This window comes from Salmo salar, chromosome ssa25 (genome assembly GCF_905237065.1).
Source record: "Salmo salar chromosome ssa25, Ssal_v3.1, whole genome shotgun sequence".
Classification (NCBI taxonomy): Eukaryota; Metazoa; Chordata; class Actinopteri; order Salmoniformes; family Salmonidae; genus Salmo; species Salmo salar.
In genome coordinates this window covers 43,549,167-43,575,554 of record NC_059466.1, presented here as the reverse complement: position 1 = coordinate 43,575,554, position 26,388 = coordinate 43,549,167, and the positions used below count along the sequence as shown (strand labels likewise).

At 44.2% G+C, this 26,388-nt stretch overlaps 1 protein-coding gene across 10 annotated transcripts in view; it reads left to right on the top strand.

Moving 5' to 3' along the window:
• The window catches only part of LOC106586822 (tensin-1), a 322,014-nt gene extending 296,144 nt beyond the window's left edge, over positions 1–25,870 (top strand). For 9 of the 10 annotated variants that reach the window (XM_045707330.1, XM_045707329.1, XM_045707332.1 and 6 more), the window contains 14 exons: positions 819–1,012; positions 1,141–1,279; positions 4,104–4,205; positions 5,545–5,722; positions 5,930–7,509; positions 8,575–8,661; positions 10,727–10,855; positions 11,561–11,656; positions 17,546–17,623; positions 17,761–17,832; positions 19,249–19,417; positions 20,647–20,715; positions 20,921–20,950; positions 22,585–25,870. In XM_045707330.1, the coding sequence (XP_045563286.1) occupies positions 819–1,012; positions 1,141–1,279; positions 4,104–4,205; positions 5,545–5,722; positions 5,930–7,509; positions 8,575–8,661; positions 10,727–10,855; positions 11,561–11,656; positions 17,546–17,623; positions 17,761–17,832; positions 19,249–19,417; positions 20,647–20,715; positions 20,921–20,950; positions 22,585–22,723 (3,062 nt within the window). In that variant the 3' untranslated portion in view covers positions 22,724–25,870. The remainder of the gene's footprint in view (positions 1–818; positions 1,013–1,140; positions 1,280–4,103; positions 4,206–5,544; positions 5,723–5,929; positions 7,510–8,574; positions 8,662–10,726; positions 10,856–11,560; positions 11,657–17,545; positions 17,624–17,760; positions 17,833–19,248; positions 19,418–20,646; positions 20,716–20,920; positions 20,951–22,584) is intronic. The other variant, XM_045707331.1, reaches the window with a different exon arrangement.
• Positions 25,871–26,388: the final 518 nt, after the last annotated feature.

The window sequence follows — 26,388 nt, the reverse complement described above, 5'->3', positions numbered from 1 at the left end:
AAGAACCCAGGAAAACATTTAACATATTTTTTAGGAAAAGCTGGATTTGATACAAAACATACAATGCTTACATTAACCTAACGTCTATGGTTACGAATGAACAAAAACATGTTCCCTCTAAAAGTTGCCTCCAAAAACCTTCCCTCCACAGTTTCCAAAACTGCACATAGCTGTGCAAAGCTGTTCACTTCCCATAGTCACTATCTGTTTTCAGCAAAACCACCTACAGTACCTCACCCGGCCATGCAGTAACTAACACATTAGTATAACGCTCTTACACAAATCCTGTTTGTTTTACACTGGCAGCTCTCTCTCCTTCCCTCCAAACCCACCTATTGAAATCAACTTACTGGACCCTTTGAGGTTCATCCAAAACATTAGCAACTGCCTCAGAGCATTACCCAGATAACAAAAATTACAAATGTAGACTGTTTCACTGATGTACCAGCAAGTTCCTGATAATCTTGTGGCTTTCAAGGAGAACATTGATCCTCACTGTTCCCAACTGAACAACCCAGAGCTCTTATAAACAGTGCCTGATTGTAGTGAGAAAGTTCTGATCCGAGTATTCAACATCAAGTAGCATTTTGAAAGGTCAGCTTTGCCGTTTCTAACAGGTTACCTTGTAACTGTTTGGCTATTTTGTCGTTCCTGTGGATTAATGGCTGTTGGAAACATTGGCAGTTTGCAGTGAAGAGTTGCATTATCAAGAGCATGATAATGATGTGTGTTTGCAAATAAACTTTTTTTTTTACAAACCATTTGTGTGCAATGTGAGCGATTTGTGATCAAATGTGACCTCTGAATGATCTTGGCAGGTGTCCAGTCTTGTGGGACGTCATTGGACGAGGCATCGGCCCCGCCCCATCACCGCACCACCAGTGAAGGACAATGCATCAACGGCCACGACGAAAGCTCTTCCTACCAACCCCCGGTCCGCTCCCCTATTCGTTGCGTCTCACCGGAGTTCGTCAACACCATAGCGCTGAATCCCGGGGGGCGGCCCAAGGAGGTAGAATGCTCCCGCCCCTAGGTCTAACCTTCTCAAGTGTGTCTCACATAGGATTATAGAGTTGTGATGGCCATAATAAAAACTAATGTGTGTTTCTGTGCGCGTCTCCGTGTTTTCCCTCCCTCCAGAGACACATCCACAGCTACAGAGAGGCCTTTGAGGAGTTGGATGGAAGCCAAATCAGCCCCACGCCCACTGTTGGTGGTGAGGTGTTCCCCCAAACCCCTGCCTTCCCTGTCTCGCCGCAAACCCCTTACTTCAACCTGTGTAAGTCTCCCCTCTGGCTGGCTGAGGGCGCTGTGGAACTCAGGGCTTTTACCATAGAGAATATTTAATGATGTTCAGCGTTTACCTTGGTGTGAACATCTAAAGAAATGTCTTACAGAAGGAAGTAGCATTACATTTGACCTATATGATGAAAAAAATCTAAAGTCTAACTCTATAGGATATTATAAGACATCATGAGAATAACATATTACATTCAGGTATGTACAGGTTCACAGTGTAGAAACTATAACTGATATTATGATCAATAACTTCAGGGTGGAATTAGTCTAGCTTTGTCTGGTTGGTTTTAATTATTCAATTATAACATTTTTCCTCTTCATTTCAAAAAAAGAATAGACTGCATCTCCCATTCAACCCTGTTTAGATGTAGGGCTAGTTAACTACATTTCCCACATGACAAAATCCATTTCAAACCCATTCAGACAGATTTGAGTAGGTGGTGAAGGCAGGATAAGTCCTAATAAGGCCACACTGTTTGCCATTGCCTCAGCTCATAGAAAAGCCTGAGTCATCCTATCAGACCGAATCCCACTTCTCCTGCCTTCCAGGCAGTAATTCAGTGTGATGAGAAATGTGCTGCCATCCACAGATCAACATGTCCTAGGATTCCACAAGTCTTCTTATGCATTTAGTAGACACCTCTTCCATGTGAAAGATAGGCACTGTCTAATTTCCTTGCCTGACTTTTCATGTTAAGGCATTTTTTTATTTAACCTTTATTTAACTAGGCAAGTCAGTTAAGAACAAATTCATATTTACAATTTACTAGGAACAGTGGGTTAACTGCCTTGTTCAGGGGCAGAACCACAGATTTTTACCTTGTCAGCTCAGGGATTTGATCAGCTACTGGCTCAACGCTCTAACCACTTGGCTACCTGCCGCCCCGAGCTGGATCTACACACAAACAATAGCGTGAGTTGTGGCTTCATCTTGGCATTAGACTACTTTTGAGGTCAGGAAACGTTTGACTGTGGTGATTATGGAGTGAACTATCCCTTTAAATACCATGTCAGTGAGCAGCTCTAACAGTTACCTCATCTCCCCCTGGGCAAGGCCCTAAAAACGCCATAGCATTTTCACCGCCCTCAAAGGTGTTACCCCCATGAAGATTTATGGTAACTCTTTCAATGTAAGAAGATTCAAGTCAAGTATGCTTCCACTTAAATGCATCTACAAGTAGTATGCTTTTACTCAAGTATACATCCCACAATCAATATTATTATGGGTATGGAAAGCTGATGTTGGACCAGTGTTTAGGGCTATCCTGATCCACATCACCGGCACATCCACGGCCCTATCTCAGCTCTAGACATTTAGAGCGCCCCCCCCCAACCAATACCCATTTGCCCAACACAACCCACAAAAGTAGGGAATTTAGGTTGTCATACAGAACAAAGAATTGATTGGGATTATTTGGTAAGTGGAGGATGACGCACATCCCTAGTCTCAGGCTAAGTGACCCCAGCTCTCCCCTTCTGCCTATCATAGCATCCTGCACCGCTTGACCCAGCATGCCACTGAAGAGCAGTACCTCTTAAGACATAGGAGCAGCTTCTGGACTTGAGGTCTACACCACATTAAGGAAACATACACTTATTCACTAATGGTCATTCTCACACACACACACACACACACACACACACACACACACACACACACACACACACACACACACACACACACACACACACACACACACAGACACACAGACACACAGACAGACAGAGAAAGATGCACACAGACACACACACACATGCACACACTTACACTAGTCACACACACAATCATGCACACACAGACAGACAGACACACACACAAAAACACAGACACACACACAAATATTTTCTAAATAATTAAACCTCACTGTTCTAAGGGTACTGGTGCTTCATGTGACTGTTGTCATATATGTATTCCTTTTGCCATCAATTTGCTAGGCACCAACTTTTCCTGCAGCAGCCTATCTTGTCTTCTGGTCTTATCCGGTCTTATCTGGTTTTATCTGGTCTTATAATGCCTTATCTTGTCTTATCTTATATTGTCTTATCTGGTCGTTTCTTGTGTTTTCATGCATACTGCATGTCAGTGAGTCACTGTTGTTATTTTTTTGTATCCGTGTTGTCGCGCTTCAGTGGCTTGCTCTGCGTTTGTGTGCATGGCGCACCTCTGCTCACGTCCTGCTTTGCGTGTTGTGACAGTGTCACTCAGAGGCTTTTCACACTGTGATAGGTCACCTGCATGGCCCTCACATAGAGCATGAGACATGGGCACACCCCTCTAGCTGTGTCAATCATGATATTCCACATGTTGTGGTGTGTCACCGTGTCACATGTTGTTGTTGTGATGTCTTGACAGCTCAGCACCTGTACGCACCATTATGAAAACACACACATTGGCTTTCCCGGGCCTGGACTAAAAATATAGTTCAAACAGTGTTCTCCATTGAGCATGCTTTTTATTCCAGGACTATGGTTATTCTGGGTCCGTGAAACCAGTCCTTTATGTTTCTATTCAAGAGGCATCTGATGAGCTCATAGAACACGTGTATCAATGAGCAACCTGTCTTGGAATTCAGGATTCTAACAGTTGAATGAATGTAGGCTTCATACCTTACATAGATACAAACCAGCAAAAACACACACACACACACACACACACACACACACACACACACACACACACACACAGAGGTACAACACGAAAAGCGCAGGTGTTTACTGTCAAGACTGTTGTAGTGAAGCATGCTAAATGCTAAGTAATGCTAAGTCATGTTGCTAAAGTGTGTTATGCTTTTTTTTTCTCCTAGGCCATGCTCGTTCCCCTCCAGGTCTGATGAAGACCCCTCTCTCTGCCTTGGGCCTCAAACCCCACAACCCAGCTGAGATCCACCTCAACCAGAGTGGATCAGGTGAGTTAGCATAACTTATTCTATTATCATAGCAGTGCTCAATTCATGGGCTGGAAGGGCCAAATAGCATAGCATCATGCACCCTCTATAGGACATTAGCATGGCATTGTGCTACTTACATAGCATAGTGCTAAAATGTAAGCATTTGTTAGCATAGTGCTACACCCTTGAGGCCTCACCAATGTTAGCATAGCAACCTATCTTTAGTTTGAGATACTAGTAACATAAGTAGCAACATGGCCATTGAGCCTGTCTACTGTTTACCCGTTAAACTATAACTACACCCCCTTCACTGTATAAATCACCTCTTCATTTTGGTTTTACAAGCCCTCCTTCTTGGTGAGCTCACCAGTAAATTGAACATTGTTTATGTCTCATATGTGGTTATATTGGGGTTGATTTTAGTGACCTAGGAATGTGTATAAATGTGTATAAAAGCTTGATTTATGGCCCATCTAATCCAGTCTTCAAAGCTACGCTTCCTTTTGAATCCCATATTTACACAACCGACAGGCTAAATATGAGAGAGAGTCCCAATAAATATAATTTTAATAAATGATCCCTTTGAACATGTGCTCTTTTTCATCCTCTCTTCTTGGCCTTTATGTAGGCTTCTAGTAGAGGCAGGAGCAATAAGATCTCCTTACTGGATGAGGGTTCTAGGAGAGATGTTTGACTTGGCTCACGACATGTGGACCCCTCTGCTTTGTTGTTCCTTCTACGCTGACTGTTTCCAACATTTTAGTCATTTAGCAGACGCTGATATCCAGAGCGACTTACAATAACAATTAGGGTTAAATGCCTTGCTCAAGGGCACAGACAGATATTTAACCTAGTCGGCTCGGGGATTCGAACCAGAAACCATTCGGTTACTGGCCCAATGCTCCTAACCGCTAGGCTAACTGTTTCAGCATTGACACGCACACACACACACACACACACACACACACACACACACACACACACACACACACACACACACACACACACACACACACACACACACACACACACACACACACACACACACACACACACACACACACACACACACACACACACACACACACACACACACACACACACACAAAATAAAGATTGTTTTTCCCAAAGTACAGGATGACTTTATTTCAAAACAACTCTCTAATAATGAATTCAGTAGGTGAACAAAACAAAGAATGTTTGAAATGTAAAAGAAAATGATCATGATGGCATGTTTACAAGGACAATGTCACGGTTTAGGGGGAAAGTGCAGCCTTCCTGTGAAGCCAGCATTATCTTCACGTCAGTACACACTGTAATGAAATCAGCCTTAATGGCCAACTTTGTATCTCTTCAGAGCCGTTGAGCTACGTGGAGTCAGTGGCCAGATCCGCTGTGGCCGGCGGGGGACCAGCAGGACCACCCATGACCCTCACCCCCCCAGGAAGGACCTTGGCTAGCCAGACGACCCCTGACCCCTTCCCAACCCTCAACCCCCTATTGTCTAGCTGCAGCCCCATCCACAGATCAGAGGGGTGAGTACGAAAACAAACAACATTAAACATACACTGGTTACAGTACATGATATTGGTAAGGAACCAGTGTTCCTGAAATATACTACATGTTTAGAGATAGTAAGGGACCATAGATGTTATTACCACATGTACTTAATTCTACTGTAGGCATCTTTCTAAACACTGTGTTTCATGAATGTCCCCCCGCCCCACCCCTCGCTCCATCAGAGAACAACCGTTGGCTGACAGCAGTGCGATCATCCCCTCGCAAGCGGCCATTGACTCCAGCTTACACTCCTTTCCTTCCGAGGGCACGTATCCCATCCCCTCCCCTTCCCCCATTGCCACTCCCACCCCATACCTCCAGGCCCTGGGCTCCCCATCTCCCTTCCTTCAAGCCCTGGCAACCCCCACCTCCTCCTACCTGAGCTCCAACTACCCCACCCTGTCCTACCTGTGTTCCCCCACCACCACACCCTCCTACCTGGGTCCCAGTGGCCTTATGGGGAGCTACGTCTCCCCGGACCTCAGCCCCCCTCCGCCCCAGCCGGAGGTATCTGCATGGGAAAGCCTTGTGGCCATCCTCCCCTCGTCAGGATCAGGAAGTCTCCACACACTGCATCGCGACCCCAACACCTCATCTAGCATCCCCTCCCTCCAACATCGGCAACAGCCCACCAATCAGTGCAGCCCTGTCATGGGCTACCAGCCCTCTCCGGCCAATGGCTTTGTGGAGTTTGGGATCCCTGGGATGGTAATGACAGGAAGTCCCGTGTTGGGCCGCCACCACTATAACCCATGTGTGTCCCAGGGGACACAGTCTAGCCCAGTGCTGAGCCAACAAACGTCCCTGATGCAGGCCTCCCAGGACTGCCCCATGCTCAGTTGCCAGCCCTCCCTCACCTACAGCCAACCCATCCAGTCCAGTATCCAGAGCAGTCCAGGGCTGGGCCAACATCCATCCCTCACCTACAGCCAACCCATCCAGTCCAGTATCCAGAGCAGTCCAGGGCTGGGCCAACATCCATCCCTCACCTACAGCCAACCCATCCAGTCCAGTATCCAGAGCAGTCCAGGGCTGGGCCAACATCCATCCCTCACCTACAGCCAACCCATCCAGTCCAGTATCCAGAGCAGTCCAGGGCTGGGCCAACATCCATCCCTCACCTACAGCCAACCCATCCAGTCCAGTATCCAGAGCACTCCAGGGCTGGGCCAACATCCATCCCTCACCTACAGCCAACCCATCCAGTCCAGTATTCAGAGCAGTCCAGGGCTGGGCCAACATCCATCCCTCACCTACAGCCAACCCATCCAGTCCAGTATCCAGAGCAGTCCGGTGCTGAGCCGACATCCATCCCTCATCCACCAGCAGGGCAGTGGTAGTAGTCCGGAGCTGGGCCGACACCCGTCCCTCGGCCAGATGTCACAATGCAGTCCAAGTCTGGACCGACACCCAATGCTGCATAGTAGCGGCTACACCACCCCGGACGAAAGGCACGGCACCCTGTCCCGTCAGAGCAGCTCCTCTGGGTACCACCCGCCCTCCACGCCCTCCTTCCCCGTCTCCCACTCGGGCTATCTGGACGGGGGGATGATGATGGGGGTAAGGCAGGGCAGTCCAGCCCCACAGGCTCAGCCCCAGCTTCCGGAGAAGAGGCGAATGTCCAGTGGGGAGAGGCCCAACGGGGGGCTCTCGTACGGGACACTGAATGGGAAAGTGTCCTCCCCCATGTCGAGTGGAGGTAGCACGCCCAGCACTAGCTACTTTCATACACTGCCGGACTTCTCCAAGTTTAACATGACTGGTAAGACCACCTTGAAAACCCTCTTAAAACGTAGCTACTAAAGCAGCAAAGAGCATCCCCAACTAGCACAGACATCCCTAGCAAAACAGGAAGTAAAGATCAGTGTATTTTCAAGGACGATATGTTTTTTTAAATGGGTAATTAACATGAAACTAAGCTTATTTTACCATCTCATAAACAATATTTTTGGGGATAACTTTTGATATGTGTTTAGCCACAATTGAGGTTTTTCTACAAATAAGATGTTTGTGAAAAGTGTTACCCAATGCATTCCTGAAGTATAATTACACTAGTACCTAACTACATAACTACAATGTAAATCCATCTGTTTTCCTACTCTAGTTTTTCAGTGAAACCAGATGAAGTGATTAGTTCTAGTAAAGTATAGTGAGGTAACGTGAATGCGGTCATACTCCAATGGTTTTAGCCGAGCAGGAGCTCAGTTGGACTTACTTCTCTCTGTAAACACATTGCAGACCAGATGAGGGAATGAATGCACTCCAAGGCAGCCCAGCCAGGCCCAGATGCTAGGCTGAGATAGAACTGGCATCTGGCCCAGAGCCTTGGTTGGCAGCCATTTCTGCGTCTGCAGCGGTTTCACAGCTCCATTCTGTGTCATACTGAGCATACTGACAGCAACTACTTATATGGTCGCAGATATAGATACTGGCTTGTTTGCGAGAGTTGGCGCTAGGGGGTAACTGGCTAATAGCGCAGATTGACTAATCTCTACACAATAAGGAGCTGATTTCAGTTGATTTATAGATTATCTTTGACGGTTCTTGGTCAGAATGACCCTCGTGAAGCATCACTGCTGCTGTCTTGGTCCAGGTCTCTCTTGAAAAATAGATGTTTATCTCAACCAGACTAACCTGGTTAAATAAACGTTCAATAAATAAATCGCAGAGACCCAAGACTTGATTCAATGTAACGTGACATGCAGCATTCACACAGTATCGTTTAAACATACCATTTTTAATATGGCCAAATTAAAGGGTTACTGTGGAAATGCCAGGTAAATCTACATGTCATGATTGCAACACAACTTCTAATTTCTTGTCCTAGACGGGAGTCCAGAGACCAGGCTGAATGTAAAGTTTGTTCAGGATACGTCCAAGTTCTGGTACAAGCCTGACATCTCCCGTGAACAAGGTGAGTGTGACTGTTGTCATGGGGGAAGAGATTAAACGTAACAATAGTTATCTTATTCCACTAGTTGTTCTTCTAGCTAGCATAAGGCCTATCTCAGATCAAATGTGGGCGAGAATGTTCTTTATTTAGTTAACCGTGAGAAAGTTAGGATGTGTGTTTGATTTAAACCCTGTTGGATTCACCTGACACATCCACCCCGACACACACATGGCCTAATTTACCCTGTTGTGTTCTGTTGTGTTGTGTTCTGTTCTATTCTGTTCTATGGTGTTCTATTGTGTTCTGTCCAGTTGGGTTCTGTTGTGTTCTATTGAATTCTATTGTGCTCTGTTGTGTTGTGTTCTGTTCTATTGTGTTCTGTTTTGTTGTGTTGTGTTCTATTGTGTTTTGTTGTGTTGTGTTCAGTTGTGTTGTGTTCTATTGTGTTGTGTTCTGTTGTGTTGTGTTCTGTTGTGTTGTGTTCTATTGTGTTGTGTTCTGTTGTGTTGTGTTCTGTTGTGTTGTGTTCTATTGTGTTCTGTTGTGTTGTGTTCTGTTGTGTTGTGTTCTGTTGTGTTGTGTTCTGTTGTGTTGTGTTCTGTTGTGTTGTGTTCTGTTGTGTTGTGTTCTATTGTGTTGTGTTCTGTTGTGTTATGTTCTATTGTGTTGTGTTCTGTTCTATTGTGTTGTGTTCTATTGTGTTGTGTTCTATTGTGTTGTGTTCTATTGTGTTGTGTTCTGTTGTGTTGTCTTCTGTTCTATTGTGTTGTGTTCTATTGTGTTGTGTTGTGTTGTGTTGTCTTCTGTTGTGTTCTATTGTGTTGTGCTCTATTGTGTTGTGTTGTGTTCTATTGTGTTGTGTTCTGTTGTGTTCTATTGTGTTGAGGTCTGCTGTGTTGTGTTGTGTTCTATTGTGTTGTGTTGTGTTCTATTGTGTTGTGTTCTGTTGTGTTCTATTGTGTTGTGTTCTATTGTGTTGTGTTCTATTGTGTTGTGTTCTATTGTGTTGTGTTCTGCTGTAAGGTCACTGTGAGGTCACTGCTGTTGGCCCCCGTATCTACTTGTGCTCTCGCTTATTGGATTACATCATCTGTGTTAAACACAAGCACATGCTCTGCTACATTGACATCACACACGGACACACATTCAGACGCACACACACACACACACACACACACACACACACACACACACACACACACACACACACACACACACACAACACACAAAAAGAAAACACACGGACACGCACACACAGAGACACGCACTCGCACACACACACACACACACACACACACACACACACACACACACACACACACACACACACACACACACACACAATACGTACTCAATTAAGGCCCGGGAACATCTGCATGTGATGTAGCTATATCTGTCTTACTTAAAGTCTTTAAAATGTCATATTTGGACACATAGGGACATATAGAATTGCATGTTACAGATGCATTAAAAGGTATTTTGTCGAATAGACAACAGATTTCTGCTCTCCCCTGTAGTTACGCTGAAATATGGGATCCCAAAAGGTCCTCCTCTCCATGGAAAGTTTCCAACTCCCCTTCCGACTCTCCCTCTCCTCCTTCTCCCTCTTCTCCTTCTCCCTCTCATCCTTCTCCCTCTCCTCCTTCCCCCTTACCTCTTTCTCCCTCTCCTCCCTGTCCTCCTTCTCTCTCTCCTCCCTCTCCTCCTTCTCCCTCTTCTCCTTCGCCCTCTCCTCCTTCCCCCTTACCTCTTTCTCCCTCTTCTCCCCGTCCTCCTTCTCCCTCTCCTCCCTCTCCTCCTTCTCACTCTCCTCCTTACTCTCCTCCTTCTCCCTCTCCTCCTCTCTCTCCTCCTTCCCCCTCTGCTCCTTTCTCCTCTTCCTTCTCCCCCTCCTTCTTCTCCCTCTCCTCCTTCCCTCTCTCCTCTTTCTCCCTCTCCTCCTTCCCTCTCTCCTCCTTCTCCCTCTCCCTATCTTCCATGTCTGTCTTACATATTCCTTTCTTTCTCCCTGTCCTCCTTCTTACTTGCACCTGCGTGGATACTTGAACTGGTATTTTATTGAATCATGTGTTGTCGTGTATTGCAGCCATCGGCCTGCTGAGAGAGAAGGAGCCAGGGGCCTTTGTCATCCGGGACAGTCACTCCTTCCGAGGGGCCTATGGCCTGGCCATGAAGGTGGCCTCTCCTCCTCCTACTGCTCAGCAGTCCAAGAAAGGTACTAGATCACCAATGGGGCTCCATCTTCCATATACTGGTTAATAATATAACATCACACTGTCCCTGTAACTGATGGTGGAGAACCATCCTAGAAGAGAAGGGCTAGGTGTGTGTGTGTCCTATACACACACATATGTAACAGTATAGCTTCCGTCCCTCTACTCACTCCAACCTGTGCTTGAACCAAGGACCCTCTGCACACATCAACAACTGACACCCACGAAGCATCATTACCCATCGTGCCACGAAAGCCACGGCCCTTGCAGAGCAAGGGGAACAACTACTTTAGGTCTCAGAGCGAGTGACGTCACCGATTGAAACGCTATTAGTGCGCACCACCGCTAACTAGCTAGCCATTTCACATCGGTTACACACACACACACACACACACACACACACACACACACACACACACACACACACACACACACACACACACACACACACACACGAAGGGCGAGAATGTTCTATGTAAACACATTTTATTTATCTGCCAAGAGAACAGTTTTAAATAGCCAATAAGGTCATCCTAGAACGTTAAACATTATATTTTAGTGCTTGGTCTGTTGTTGGTTAAAGAAATAAATCATTACCAATATAATAACTACACTATATAATACTTCCCCTTATGAGGTGATGTCTACATACCACTAATAACTGGCTATCTGCGGTGTTGTTCACCGCTGTGTTGTTTGTCCTGTAGCTGGTGACATCACTAACGAGCTGGTGAGGCACTTCCTGATTGAGACGAGTCCTAAGGGAGTGAAGCTGAAAGGATGTCCCAATGAGCCTTACTTTGGTGAGTCACATTTAACCCCTACACACATATGCACACACACACCAGGGGAGGCAAGGAGAGCATTGAAGGAGGAGATCCTCCCTCTGACGTTTTGAGAGGGAAGTGGGGAGAGGATGGGTGGATTGAAGAAAAGACTTTAGAGACGATAGAATCTTTCTTTCAGACCTTTCAGAACCGGTCCTTCTGACAACAACATGGCATGTTTCTCAGATACGGTAACCGGGGGAAGAGTCAATGCCAGACATGAGTTTCATGATGTGGTTGTGGTCACTGACTCTTGGCTGTATTGGTCTGATGACTCTGATCTCCTCTCAGTGCTCTCCCTGTCCCGACGTTCTCCCATCCCATGATGTTTAATCCTAATTATAGTATGGGATCAGTCAAAGTCATTTAATATGGTTCAAATGCTCTCCTCTCTAATTTCATCCAGAGACCGCATTACGTGCGTTGGTGTCTGTGTGTGTGTGAGACGAGTAGTGTGTGTGCATGCACGTGTAGGTGTTTAACAAGCAAAAGTTCCTCCGTGTGCCAAAGTATGATCAAAAATAGCATGTTTCCAGAGGGCTGTGTCTTACGTCAGCTTCATCCAGCTACAGGAGCCAATTCTGAGAAGGTGCGTGGGAGTCTGGCTTTAGCCTACTTAGCTCCAGACCTGGTTTCAAATACTATTTGAAATATTTCAAATTCTTTTGCGTTTGCTTTTTCCTGGCTGGAATGCCAGATTGGCGGGCTTTAAAGTAGTTATAATGATTTCAAATCGTATTTGAACCCTGGTCTGGTAGCTAGCTCCCTTCCCTCCCACATCTTAGCTGTTGTTAAATCGTTTTTGCAGCCTTTTTTTCCTCAAGTCGGTCCAAGTGGAAAATCTCAAAATGAAATATGTACAGTGTCTTCAGAAAGTATTCACACCCCTTGACTTTTTCCACATTTTGTTGTGTTACAAATTGCGATTAAAATTATTATTATATATTTTTTTATCTAGACAAAAAACTCTGTAATATCAACGTTAAAAAAAAGAAGAAATATATATATATCCTGTTAGGGCTAGGGGGCAGTATTGACACGGCTGGATAAAAAACGTACCCGATTTAATCTGGTTACTACTCCTGCCCAGTAACTAGAATATGCATATAATTATTGGCTTTGGATAGAAAACACCCTAAAGTTTCTAAAACTGTTTGAATGGTGTCTGTGAGTATAACAGAACTCATATGGCAGGCCAAAACCTGAGAAGATTCCATGCAGGAAGTGGCCTGTCTGACAATTTCTTGCCCTTCTTGATTATCTCTATCCATTACAGAGGGTCTCTGCTGTTACGTGACACTTCCTACGGCTCCCATGGGCTCTCAGAAGGCGGCAAAAAGCTGATTCGTGGCTTTGCAGGCGCGATTCTTTTCGCTCTGTCATTTAGGTTACTGTTGTGGAGTAACTACAATGTTGTTGATCCATCCTCAGTTTTCTCCTATCACAGCCATTAAACTCTGTAACTGTTTTAAAGCCACCTTTGTCCTCATGGTGAAATCCCTGAGCGGTTTCCTTCCTCTCCAGCAACTGAGTTGGGATGGATGCCTGTATCTTTGTAATGACTGGGTGTATTGATACACTATCCAAAGTGTCATTAATAACTTCACCATGCTCAAAGGGATATTCAATGTATGCTTTTTTTACCCATCTACCAATAGATGCCCTTCTTTGCCAGGCATTGGAAAACCTCCCTGGTCTTTGTGGTTGTATCTGTGTTTGAAAGTCAGTGCTCGACTGAGGGACCTTACCGATAATTGTATGTGTAGGATACAGAGATGAGGTAGTAATTCAAAAGTCGTGTTAACCTCTATGGGACCCCTTCTCGTTCTCATCCCGGTAACGGGATTGCTTGACCAGATAGCAAAAATCTAATAATTTCAATTTCTCAAACAATCAACTATTTTACACCATTTGAAAGATAAACATCTCCTTAATCCAACCACGTCCGATTTCAAAGAGGCTTTACGGCAAAAGCATAAAGTTAGATTATGTTAGGACAGTACATTGACAAAACATTACACACAGCTATTTTCAATGCAAAGACAGGCGTCACCAAAAGCAGAAAACCAGCTAAAATTATGCACTAACCTTTGACAATCTTCATCAGATGACACTCCTGGGACATTATGTTAGACAATACATGCATTTTTTGTTCTATCAAGTTAATATTTATATCCAAAAACAGCATTTTACAATGGCGGTGATGTTCGGAAAATATTTAGCCTCCAAAACTGCCGGTGAACTGCGCTACAATTTACAAAATTACTATTCGAAAACATTGGTAAAATATAATATTGTCATTCAAAGAATTATTGATTAACATCTCGTGAATGCAACCGCATTGCCAGATTTCAAAATAACTTTACTGGGAAATCACACTTTGCAATAAACGAGGTACTATGCTCAGAAAAATAGGCTTGGCGATACAGGTTAGCGCCATCTTGGAACCATCTAAAATCAAATATACTATTGTAAATATTCACTTACCTTTGATTATCTTCATCAGAAGGCACTTCCAGGAATCCCAGGTCCACAACAAATGTAGTTTTGTTCTAAAAAGTTAATAATTTATGTCCATATAGCTCCTTCTTGTTAGCGCGTTCCGAAGGCTACTCAAAATTTGGCATCACGAAAGTGACTTGTCGTCACGAAAGTGCAAAAAAATATTATTTACGTTCGTTCAAACATGTCAAACGTTGTATAGCATAAATCTTTAGGGCCTTTTTCAATCAGAACTTCAATAATATTCAAGGCGGACGATTGCATTGTCTTACAAAACGTTTCGGAACGAGAGACTACCCACGGGCACGCGCATCATAGTAGTAATGGCCCTCCCCCTATGACAAACTTTCCAGGCCTCTCGTTCGGTCAGTTTTTACAGGAGAAGACTCAAACCACTTTGTAAAGACTGTTGACATCTAGTGGAAGCCGTAGGAAGTGCTACATGAATCCTAATTTACAGTGTGTTTCATAGGCAAAGGCTTGAAAGTGATTCCACACATCAGATTTCCACTTCCTGTTAGGATTTCTCTCAGGGTTTTGACTGCCATATGAGTTCTGTTATACTCACAGACACCATTCAAACGGTTTTAGAAACTTCAGTGTTTTCTATCCAAATCTACTAATAATATGCATATCCTACGTTCTGAGTTTGAGTAGGAGGCAGTTTAATATGGGCACATATTTTTTCCGAAATTGTCAATTCTGCCCCCTAGCCCCAACAGGTTTTAACCACTAGTATTGCACACAGAGTGAGTCCATGCAACTTATTATGCGATTACTACAGAACGTATTTAGGCTTGCCATAACAAATGGGCTAAATACGTATTATGTCAACACATTTCAGCTTTTTGTTTTTTTATAATTTCTAAAAACATAAAACATCTTAATTTTTGCCATTATAAATTCAGGCTGTAACACAACAAAATGTGGAAAAAGTCAAGGGGTGTGAATACTTTCTGAAGACACCGTATGTGCGTGTCAGACTCCTCTTACTGGGAACCACAGGGAGATGGCTACTGACCCAGGAACACAGTTAGAGATGACTGAACCAGTCAGACAGGATCAGTCTAAAAATGGGCTTATTGAAGAAACCTTATCCCCAAGACTATACTTATTGAATGATGTTCTAAAGGGAGGGACGGAAGTTGAATTGAGATGCTGGGTGTGTGAGTGTGTTACCCCATACACCCACAATAACATCTGCTAAATATGACCAATACAATTTGATTTGAGGGTGGGTGTATGGGGTGTTTGGAAGTGTTATTGGGTCTGTCCAGAAGTGTGGGTATAGGGGTGTGTGTGTGTGTGTGTGTGTGTATAGTTATATAGGCTGTGTGTGTGTATAGGGTGTCAGCTAGGGGATTCGATCCAGCAACCTTTCTCGTCCAACGTTCTAACCACTGGACTACCTGCTGCCCCTATTCAGGGTGGGTATAGTATGGGGTGAGTGTGGGTATAGTATGGGGTGAGTGTGGGTATGGTATGGGGTGAGTGTGAGTGTGAGTATAGTATGGAGTGAGTATGGGTATGGTATGGGGTGAGTGTGGGTATGGTATGGGGTGAGTGTGGGTATGGTATGGGGTGAGTGTGGGTATGGTAGGGGGTGAGTGTGGGTATGGTAGGGGGTGAGTGTGGGTATGGTATGGGGTGCGTATAGGTATAGTATGGGGTGAGTGTGGGTATGGTATGGGGTGAGTGTGGGTATGGTAGGGGGTGAGTGTAGGTATGGTATGGGGTGAGTGTGGGTATGGTATGGGGTGCGTATAGGTATAGTATGGGGTGAGTGTGGGTATGGTATGGGGTGAGTGTGGGTATGGTATGGGGTGAGTGTGAGTATGAGTATGGGGTGAGTGGTTATGGTATGGGGTGAGTGTGGGTATGGTATGGGTTGAGTGTGGGTATGGTATGGGGTGAGTGTGGGTATGGTAGGGGGTGAGTGTAGGTATGGTATGGGGTGAGTGTAGGTATGGTAGGGGGTGAGTGTAGGTATGGTATGGGGTGAGTGTGGGTATGGTATGGGGTGAGTGTGGGTATGGTATGGGGTGAGTGTGGGTATGGTATGGGGTGAGTGTGGGTATGGTATGGGGTGAGTGTAGGTATGGTATGGGGTGAGTGTGGGTATGGTATGGGGTGAGTGTGGGTATGGGGTGGTGTAGGTATGGTATGGGGTGTGTGTGGGTATGGTATGGGGTGAGTGTGGGTATGGTATGGGGTGAGTGTGGGTATGGTATGGGGTGGGTGTGGGTATGGTATGGTATGGGGTGAGTGTGGGTATGGTATGGGGTGAGTGTGGGTATAGTATGGGGTGAGTGTGGGTATGGTATGGGGTGAGTGTAGGTATGGTATGGGGTGTGTGTAGGTATGGTATGGGGTGAGTGTGGGTATGGTATGGGGTGAGTGTGAGTATAGTATGGAGTGAGTGTGGGTATGGTAGGGGGTGAGTGTAGGTATGGTATGGGGTGGGTGTGAGTATGGTATGGGGTGGGTGTGGGTATGGTATGGGGTGAGTGTGGGTATGGTATGGGGTGAGTGTGAGTATAGTATGGGGTGAGTGTGGGTATGGTATGGGGTGAGTGTGGGTATGGTATGGGGTGAGTGTGAGTATAGTATGGGGTGGGTGTGGGTATGGTAGGGGGTGAGTGTAGGTATGGTATGGGGTGGGTGTGGGTATGGTATGGGGTGAGTGTGGGTATGGTATGGGGTGGGTGTGGGTATGGTATGGGGTGAGTGTGGGTATGGTATGGGGTGAGTGTGGGTATGGTATGGGGTGAGTGTGGGTATGGTATGGGGTGAGTGTGGTTATGGTATGGGGTGAGTGTAGGGATGGGGTGAGTGTGGGTATGGTATGGGGTGAGTGTGGGTATGGTATGGGGTGAGTGTGGGTATGGTATGGGGTGGGTGTGGGTATGGTATGGGGTGAGTGTGGGTATGGTATGGGGTGAGTGTGGGTATGGTATGGGGTGAGTGTGGGTATGGTATGGGGTGAGTGTGGTTATGGGGTGAGTGTGGGTATGGTATGGGGTGGGTGTGGGTATGGTATGGGGTGAGTGTGGGTATGGTATGGGGTGAGTGTGGGTATGGTATGGGGTGAGTGTGGGTATGGTATGGTATGGGGTGAGTATGGTATGGGGTGAGTGTGGGTATGGTATGGGGTGAGTGTGGGTATGGTGTGAGTGTGGGTATGGGATGAGTGTGGGTCCAGGGTGTGTGATCCACATGTCTTGATGAAGATATGTCATCTTTAAAGAACTGTTGTCCTGTTGGCACAACTAATACTAATCTCTCTTTTGTGTGTGTGTGTGTGTGTGTGTGTGTGTGTGTGTGTGTGTGTGTGTGTGTGTGTGTGTGTGTTCGTTCGTGTAGGTTGTCTGTCCGCTCTTGTGTACCAGCACGCCATGACTCCACAGGCCCTGCCATGTAAACTGGTCATCCCTACCAGAGGTGAGGCCAGGAGTGTGTGTCTGTCTGTCTGTCTGTGTGTGTGCCTGTGTATGTGTACATGCGTGTTTGTATAATTTTGAATGGATACGTGCAATGTGGTGTGGGGAATTTCTGAATCGTCTCCTGCTGTGTTTCAGATCTCCACCAGGATGTCCCAGATATTGCCACGCCAACCAACCAGGCTGACTACCTCCTGAAACATGGAGCAGGTTAGAAGCAGCATACCATTGTGTTGACTATTGGGTTTGGTTGAGCACTTTTCTATGTAATGGAAAGGTCATCTTCATTTTTGTTAGTTTGTTAGCTTTTTGTACTCTATACCATTCCATTGTTGTCCCCACACTGGTGATGCCACCTCTGTGTCACTATAGGGCAGAGAGTCCCTGCTGACTCCCATGGTAAATCATGTGTCCTTTCTATTATGAGACTGTTGGTCGCTGACTGCTACATTCTGACCCAGATCTCTGACGTCTGCCTCAGAAGTCTATGTGTGTGTGTTTTTGTGTGTGTGTGTGTGTGTGTGTGTGTGTGTGTGTGTGTGTTTGTCTCATCCTACATCTAATAGAAGACGACAACGCTAAGAATGCCTGAAATGTTTTCTGTCCAATGACTGAATGGTTTTGACCCCTGACAGTCTTTTCTCCCGTGCAGCCTTGTCCCAGAAAGCATGTACCGTCTTTGGAACTCTCTTGCATGAAAAGGCCCCTTTTTTTAGAATGTGTGCAGAAACGCAGAACTTTAAACCTACTAATATCAATTGTGATATGTATGAAATTAATTCCCATAACAGCATTGGAAACGGTCAAGAATGTACTGTATTGCATTCAGCATTTTACATGTCAATGATTTGCAAAGCTATAAACTGTTGTGCTACATAGTATATATTGAGGGCTCAAAACATTAGGAACACCTGCTCTTTCCGTGACAGACTGACCAGGTGAATTCAGGGGAAAGCTATGATCCCTTATTGATGTTACTTGTTAAACCAATTCAATCATTGTAGAAGGTTACATTAGTATGTTTTAAGCCTTCAGACAATTGATACATGGATTGTGTATGTGTGCCATTCAGAGGGTGATGCCAGGCGCACCGGTTTGAGTGTGTCAAGAACTGCAACGTTGCTGGGTTTTTCACGCTCAACAGTTTCCAGTGTGTATCAAGAATGCTCCACCACCCAAAGGACATCTATCCAATTTGACACAACTGTAGGAATCATTGCAGTCAACATGGGCCAATAGCTCTGTGGAACGCTTTCGACACCTTGTTGAGTCCATGCACCCCGGCAAATTGAGGCTGTTCTGAGGGGCAAAAGGGGTTGCAGCTCAATATTAGGAAAGTGTTCTTAATGTTTTGTCCACTCAGTGTGTGACAAATATCATTTTGTAATAGATTACTCCATGTTACTCTGATCTTAAGCATACATAATACATCCTATAAATGAAACGATTGTAAACTGTTGATCATGTCACGTCACAACAGAAAGCACTACAACCAAACCAATATGTGTTGTAGCATTGAAAAGCCAGACAGCCCATGACATCATCTCTCTCCTTTTTGACATCTCTCCACTTTCCAGTGTGAAATGCACTGTGCTGATTGGCCACACCTCACTATTTTTCTCCTAGCATGCAATGTGCTGTACATCAACTCGGTGGACATGGAGTCTCTGACAGGACCTCAGGCCGTCGCCAAGGCGATCTCGGAGACGATGGCCGCCGCGTCCCCGCCCACCGCCACCATTGTACACTTCAAGGTGTCGCCCCAAGGCATCACCCTGACGGATAACCAGAGGAAGTGAGTAGGGAGTAGGACAAACATGCGTTTATAATGGAGTAGTGGTGTAGTGGAGTAGTGGAGTAGGGGTGTAGTGGTGGAGTAGGGGTGTAGTGGTGGAGTAGTGGAGTAGGGGTGTAGTGGTGGAGTGGTGGAGTAGGGGTGTAGGGGTGTAGTGGTGGAGTAGTGGAGTAGGGGAGTAGTGGTGGAGTAGGGGTGTAGTGGTGGAGTAGGGGTGTAGTAGTGGAGTAGGGGTGTAGTGGTGGAGTAGTGGAGTAGGGGTGTAGTGGTGGAGTGGTGGAGTAGGGGTGTAGTGGTGGAGTAGGGGTGTAGTGGTGGAGTAGGGGAGTTGGGGTGTAGTGGAGTAGCTGTGGAGTGGTGGAGTAGGGGTGGAGTGGTGGAGTAGTGGATTGGTGGTGGGGTAGTGGAGTACTGGAGTAGGGGTGTAGTGGTGGAGTATGAGTGTAGTGGAGTAGTGAAGTAGGGGTGTAGTGGTGGAGTAGGGGTGTAGTGGTGTCGTAGGGGTGTATTGTAGTAATGGAGTAGTATAGTATGGGTGGGGTATTGGAGTAAGGGTGGAGTAGGCTGTAGTGGTGGAGTAGTGGAGTAGGGGTGTAGTAGTGGAGTAGGGTGTAGTGGTGGAGTAGTGAAGTAGTGGTGGAGTAGTGACATAGTGGAGTAGGGGTGGAGTAGTGGAGTACGGTGTAGCGGTGGTGTAGGGTTGTAGTAGTGGAGTAGGGGTGTAGTAGTGGAGTGGGGGTGGAGTAGTGGAGTAGTGGTATAGTGGTGGAGTAGGGGTGTAGTAGTGGTGTTAGGGTGTAGTGGAGTAGGGGTGTAGTGGTGGAGTAGTGGATTAGGGGTATAGTGGAGTAGGGGTGGAGTAGTTGAGTAGGGGTGTAGTGGTGTAGGGTTGTAGTGGAAGGGACAGTTTACCCACCTTTTTTTAAGGGACAGTTTCCCACCTTTTTTTAAGGGACAGTTTACCCACCTTTTGCGGAAAAATGCATTAAAAGTATATGTAGCGGTACTTTTTTCACCGCGACCAGCGATCAGAGTTTATCCACCTATTTTTTTTACAACTACATCACTCTACAAGACTGTATATTGCATTTTTAAAACTGATCAACAATATTTGAACTATAATGACAATATTTAAAACGGCTCACTCTGACTGAGGGCTCTTTTCCTGTGCTGTAGTAGTCTATGAGTTGATATGGTGCAGTGTGCTAAACCTTGTTTTTACCTAACAGGCGTTTCTTCCGGCGCCACTACCCTATCAACACTGTCACGTTTTGTGATGTCGACCCTCAGGAGAGAAAGTGAGTGTCCACACTGAGCAACAACACACACACATACACACACACACACATACACACACACACATACTTTCGGGGACAGTAATCGAAAGGCAGTAATCTTTTCTGTTTGAAATGAATGGGGCCTATGACCTCATAATATTATATGTCATGAATATATCATACATAATGTTACATGATATAATACTGTTTATTTATCTCTCTACAGGTGGAATAAACCTGATGGGGGCACAGCCAAGTAAGTATACAGTACATGCACTTGAGTACCAAATCTAATTTTATTTGTCACATGTGCCGAATACAACAGGTGTAGACCTTACAGTGAAATGCTTACTTACAAGCCCTTAACCAACAAAACAGTTTTAAGAAAATAAAAGTAACAAATAATTCAAGAGCAGCAGTAAAATAACAATAGCGAGGCTATATACAGGGCTACCGGTACAGAGTCAATGTGCGGGGTACCGGTGTCGAGGTAATATGTACATATAGGTAGAGTTATTAAAGTGACTATGCATAGATAATAACAGAGATTAGTTGAAGCGTAGAAGAGAGGGGGTAGTCCTAGTGTATTTTTGTCTGTACTGTTTATAGATTGCCCAACTTTACTTTGACTGAGAGTTGCAGAACCACTGAAGAAAGTGAAGCAACTTAGCTTGATACTTTCAGCAGCTGGTCCAAGGATGGTTTTGATGTTTAACACCTAATGGTACCGGTTAGAACTAAGGATAGTTAGATCTGATTTCAAACCAGTTGTTTAGCTTGTCAAACAATGGTTCTTTGGGGGGGGGGACTATTCACTTAGACAGACTTATCATCAGTTCCTGACCTGCCTCTAATACATTAGCCCATGTGATTTCAATTAGTACTCTCCTCCATTCTAAATCAAATAAAAGGTGATATTTAGTAGCTCAGACATCAAACCAGGGGAGAGAAGAAGGGATGAAAGCTCCCCACCAACGATTCAGAGAGGAAGAATAGATGGATGGAGAGATGACTGGGCTGAGGATAAAAGAGTGTCCCTTTAGCCAACAAAGCCCAGTGTTGGCAGTCACGAGTTTAGAATTTACAGCATGTCATGGTTTGGGGTTTTAAACTCAGGGATCAAAGTGCCTATGAATTTACTGTTATGAGACTTAGGGCTCAATTGTATAAACTCATATGGTCTAACAGGCAAAAGAGTAAATCAAGTAGACAAAATATCATTATAATTACTGTGAAATATTTATCATTACAGCCAGGGCAAAAAAAAGTTTAAAAAAATGCTCCAACCAAATGCTGATAAATAGTGTGAATGTTTTCCCCAAAGTTAGTTTCAGGTCCTGGTTACAGCATAAAGAAAGGCTTCTATTCAATCCGTATCCCTAATGTTCAGTGCTATAGCGCGATTTAAATCTAAAGGCAATATTCACCTGTTCGCGGTGACTGCTTTCTCTGTAAACGCTGCATATGTCGGCTCAGTCAGAAATGTAGTCGAACTTCGCCAATTTGAATTGAATTGAGCCTTAAATAATCCCAAATGGTAACAGTGGCATGGAGCGCCCCCTAGAGACTAACCATGGCACTATAGAGATGGAACAGAAACAATTTAGCAAAACAATATATCTTAATGGATACAGTAAAGCATCAATGATAATGGATGTGTTTGGGTGAACCAGCTCAAGTGATGAGTAACCTTGCCTAAGACCTGAAGTAATAGGCTTTAGCTCAGCTGGCTAAAACAGTTTTGTAGCATGAAAACAACCATGGTTCAAACCCATTTGGTCACATACACACACACTTTTCATCTATGATTCATATGATTTCCTACAGATTAATTTGACCAGTTAGAACAAGCCTATAAACAACATTGACAGCATCCCTTCCCTGTTCCAGGTTTTTTGGGTTTGTGGCTCGGAAGCAAGGAAGCACAACTGACAACGTCAGTCACCTCTTTGCCGAGATGGACGCTGATCAGCCCGCCAGCTCCATCGTCAACTTTGTCTCCAAGGTGATGAGCGGCTCGCAGAAATGATGAGCTGACCTTTTGGCGACCCCTGGCTTTTAGTTTTTTTGTGTTGTTGTTCTTTTTAACTACGGAGGGAATTTATTTCCTTTTTTATTTTTTTTATTCTACGTTTAGTCTTAGGTTTCACCTCTTTCCTTCTGACCTTGTCTTTTACCTGTGTGTGTATGTGTGTGTGTGTGTGTGTGTGTGTGTGTGTGTGTGTGTGTGTGTGTGTGTGTGTGTGTGTGTGTGTGTGTGTGTGTGTGTGTGTGTGTGTGTGTGTGTGTGTGTGTGTGTGTGTGTGTGTGTGTGTGTGTGTGTGTTTCTGTCTGTGTGTTTCTTCTTGTAAGGACTCCTTTGTGGCGCTAACTAGGGTGGATAGAGGAAGTGCAGTTTGTGGGGTGTGGCTGTGTAAAATTTTGGATGTTGGCTATGGTAGACCATTGTGATCTCTCTAGCAGGGTAGCACAAGAACAGGAAGAGGAAATCATGTCAGTGATGATGTCAGTGAGTGTGATGCATAAAAAAAGAGAAGAAGAAGTAAAGTTGTGTGATGTAAAGAAGGGTGTTAAGCTATCGGGTTTGGACTGGTCAACCAAAGATTTTTAAAAAGAGGCAATGTCACTGTCGGAAGGTATGTTTGAGTTAATATTTGGTTAAAAAATATATATAAAAAATGGCTACTTTATCAAAACATTTACATGTAATGTTCTTTCTATATACAAGTAAATACTGTATTTATTTTATTCCTAAAAGTTTGATCTTTGCTTTCTTCGCAAACCGTATTCAAGGACATTTTTGCATGCTGGCGAGTTGAATCAATGTAAATATCACGGAGTGCTCTCTTGGTAGGGCGTGGATGACTTGGTATGGCGTGGATGACTTGGTATGGCGTGGATGACTTGGTAGGGCATGGATGACTTGGTAGGGCGTGGATGACTTGGATGACTTGGATGACTTGACTTGGGGCCTAACTATCATGTTCTGTCAAACGGGTTGCATTTCTTAAGCTTTAAACAGGAGTCACTAGTATCAGGTATGCAGCTGTAGAGAAAGAAAATAAAGAAAAAAGCACAGTTGTTCTCTTCAGAACAACAGAACACATCTGACTTCCACTGTTCTCTTCAGAACAACACAACACATCTGACTTCCACTGTTCTCTTCAGAACACATCTGACTTCCACTGTTCTCTTCAGAACAACAGAACACAGCTGTTCTCTTCAGAACAACAGGACACATCTGACTTCCACTGTTCTCTTCAGAACATATCGGCTGTTCTCTTCAGAACAACAGAACACATCAGCTGTTCTCTTCAGAACAACAGAACATATCGGCTGTTCTCTTCAGAACAACAGAACACATCAGCTGTTCTCTTCAGAACAACAGAACACATCTGTATTGGTCTCCTCTGACTTCCACCGTTCTTTTGAATGGTTGAAGGATGGAGGATAGATAGAAGCCTGTCCAGTTTGGTCCAACTATTCACCTACACAGGGGTATTAGAGCCCTGTAATGACGCTGGGAGCTGGAGTCTGCTGTTACCCATCTATGTATACATTTGCTTTTGGTTGATTGGTTCCCCTTTGTGTGTCTACCATTGACTATCATCAGGTCCACTCCTCTCCGCTGTGCATGTATAACCATCATGGAAGGTCAGAGTTCACTGCTGATTTTTGAAGAGCAGACGGGCATCAAGCTCTCTCTCTTCTCCTTTGGAACATTACAATTATTCTACCCCAGCAACCGTCCCAGTAAAGATTGAGAGAGCCCACTATCATTACAGATCAGCCTGTCAAACGTGTAACACCTACATCATACCCACAAGTAAGCTATATACATATACATATACATATACATATATAGATATATAAAACATGTTTCTTTTTTTGCTCTGTCACTCTTTTAACTCATATAATACATTGACATATATAGTCTATACATAAAGATTACTGAGTGATTCTGTACTTTGGCTAAGATTTATAAATCATGAGACTGAACTACATCTAAATAAATAGTGTAAAGTGTATGTATTTTAAAGCATTGCTTTAAAAAAAATTCACTGCATTACTTTGATTATGTTATGATTCTTTGTATGAAGCATCCTTTGGTAGGGGGGAGAAAGAGCATCTAGCAAAGTTCTTTGTTGCAAAATTGTGCCAACATTTTAAGTTTTTTGTCAAAATAAACCTGCCTAAAATGGAATTGCCAGAGTTAAGCACTTAAACGTCACGTGAAATATCAATGCACCTATGTGTAGCTGTGTGTTCACTGCATGTTTGGAGGCCAGACATTCTTTCCGTGACTACTTCCTCTATCTAAATCACAGGTTTAGTGAAGCACCACCGTATTAAAATCTTAAGCAATTATTAATTTTGTTATGTAGGGTCTACTGCCCTCATGTGGTGAACCAAAGTTTGACTACCCATTGTGTTTTTACTACAGTGTTTTAACTGTGATTTCAGCAATGACCTTCAATGGACTAGCGAAACTCAAATGGCTGAGTTTAAATTAATATTTTCAGAATATGGAAGACAAGTATTATGACACGTTTTTTGGCCTTTATGATTTTGTGAATGTCCTTATTCAATTGGATTCTGTTTGGAACAGATTAGTCATACCTCAATGGTCAAATCTAGTCCAGTGAAAAAATAACTAGAATTAACACATGGCATTCTGTCATGTCAAAATACACACCAAATATTTACATGTCCACTTCTGTTACCGCTTAATGTTTTGCATCAACTGGGTCTTTTGTTTTTAAGCTCCACTGGGTCTTCTTCCATGGCATCTGTACTCGTTCCATTCTGTTCCAACCGTTCATTCCTCTTCAATGAGAATCCCTCGATTTTAAATGAATTGTATTTATTATTTTGATGAGTCTCCACTACTGTAAAACTATATGTGGTGAAAGCATGGTTGATTCTGCATTTTTCTTTGAGAAACGCTTGTCGGGTCAATCCCCCTCTACCACAAAACGAATGTCAGTCTCACGTTATTTGGCGTGTAAGAAGTCTCTTCTGATGTACATGTGGCCACTTTAAGGAAATAGCCTTAGAATGTGTGCATGAATGCGCTACGATGCCTGTACAGAACTGTATGTATTTTCATTTGCGTTATTGTATGGCTTTTGTTTCTGAGAAGAAGAAAAAACATATTAAAAGTAATTTGTGATTTTTTTGTTGTTGGCAAACTCTGTTTATTCAGTTTTACATACAAATCACAAACACAATATTTACAATATGAATAATATACTCAACAATAAAAAAAAACGGAAAAAAATAACACAACTATACAGATACCATACTTTAGACAAGTTAAACCCACAATGGGCAGAAGGTTAGGTTAAAGGGGCAATCTGTACTTAATACAGAACAAAGTGGACACACCGCCATTTTTCCTGTAAACAGCCAAGTGATAAGGGTGGAGAAATGCAACCACTCTCACATTCACAGACAGTCATGGCCACAAATACCATCCACTGGACCAAAATGAAAGTTTACTATGTTGTATATTACAATTACTTTGTTTACAAACAACAGAGAAAAACAAGTTTCTGATTTGGCAAGAAGCATAAGGCATCCACAAGATACATTCTTCAATAATCACTTGATATTTTAAGTACAGTGCATTCAGGAATTATTCAGACCCCTTTCCACATTTTGTTACGTTACATCCTTATTATAAAATGTATC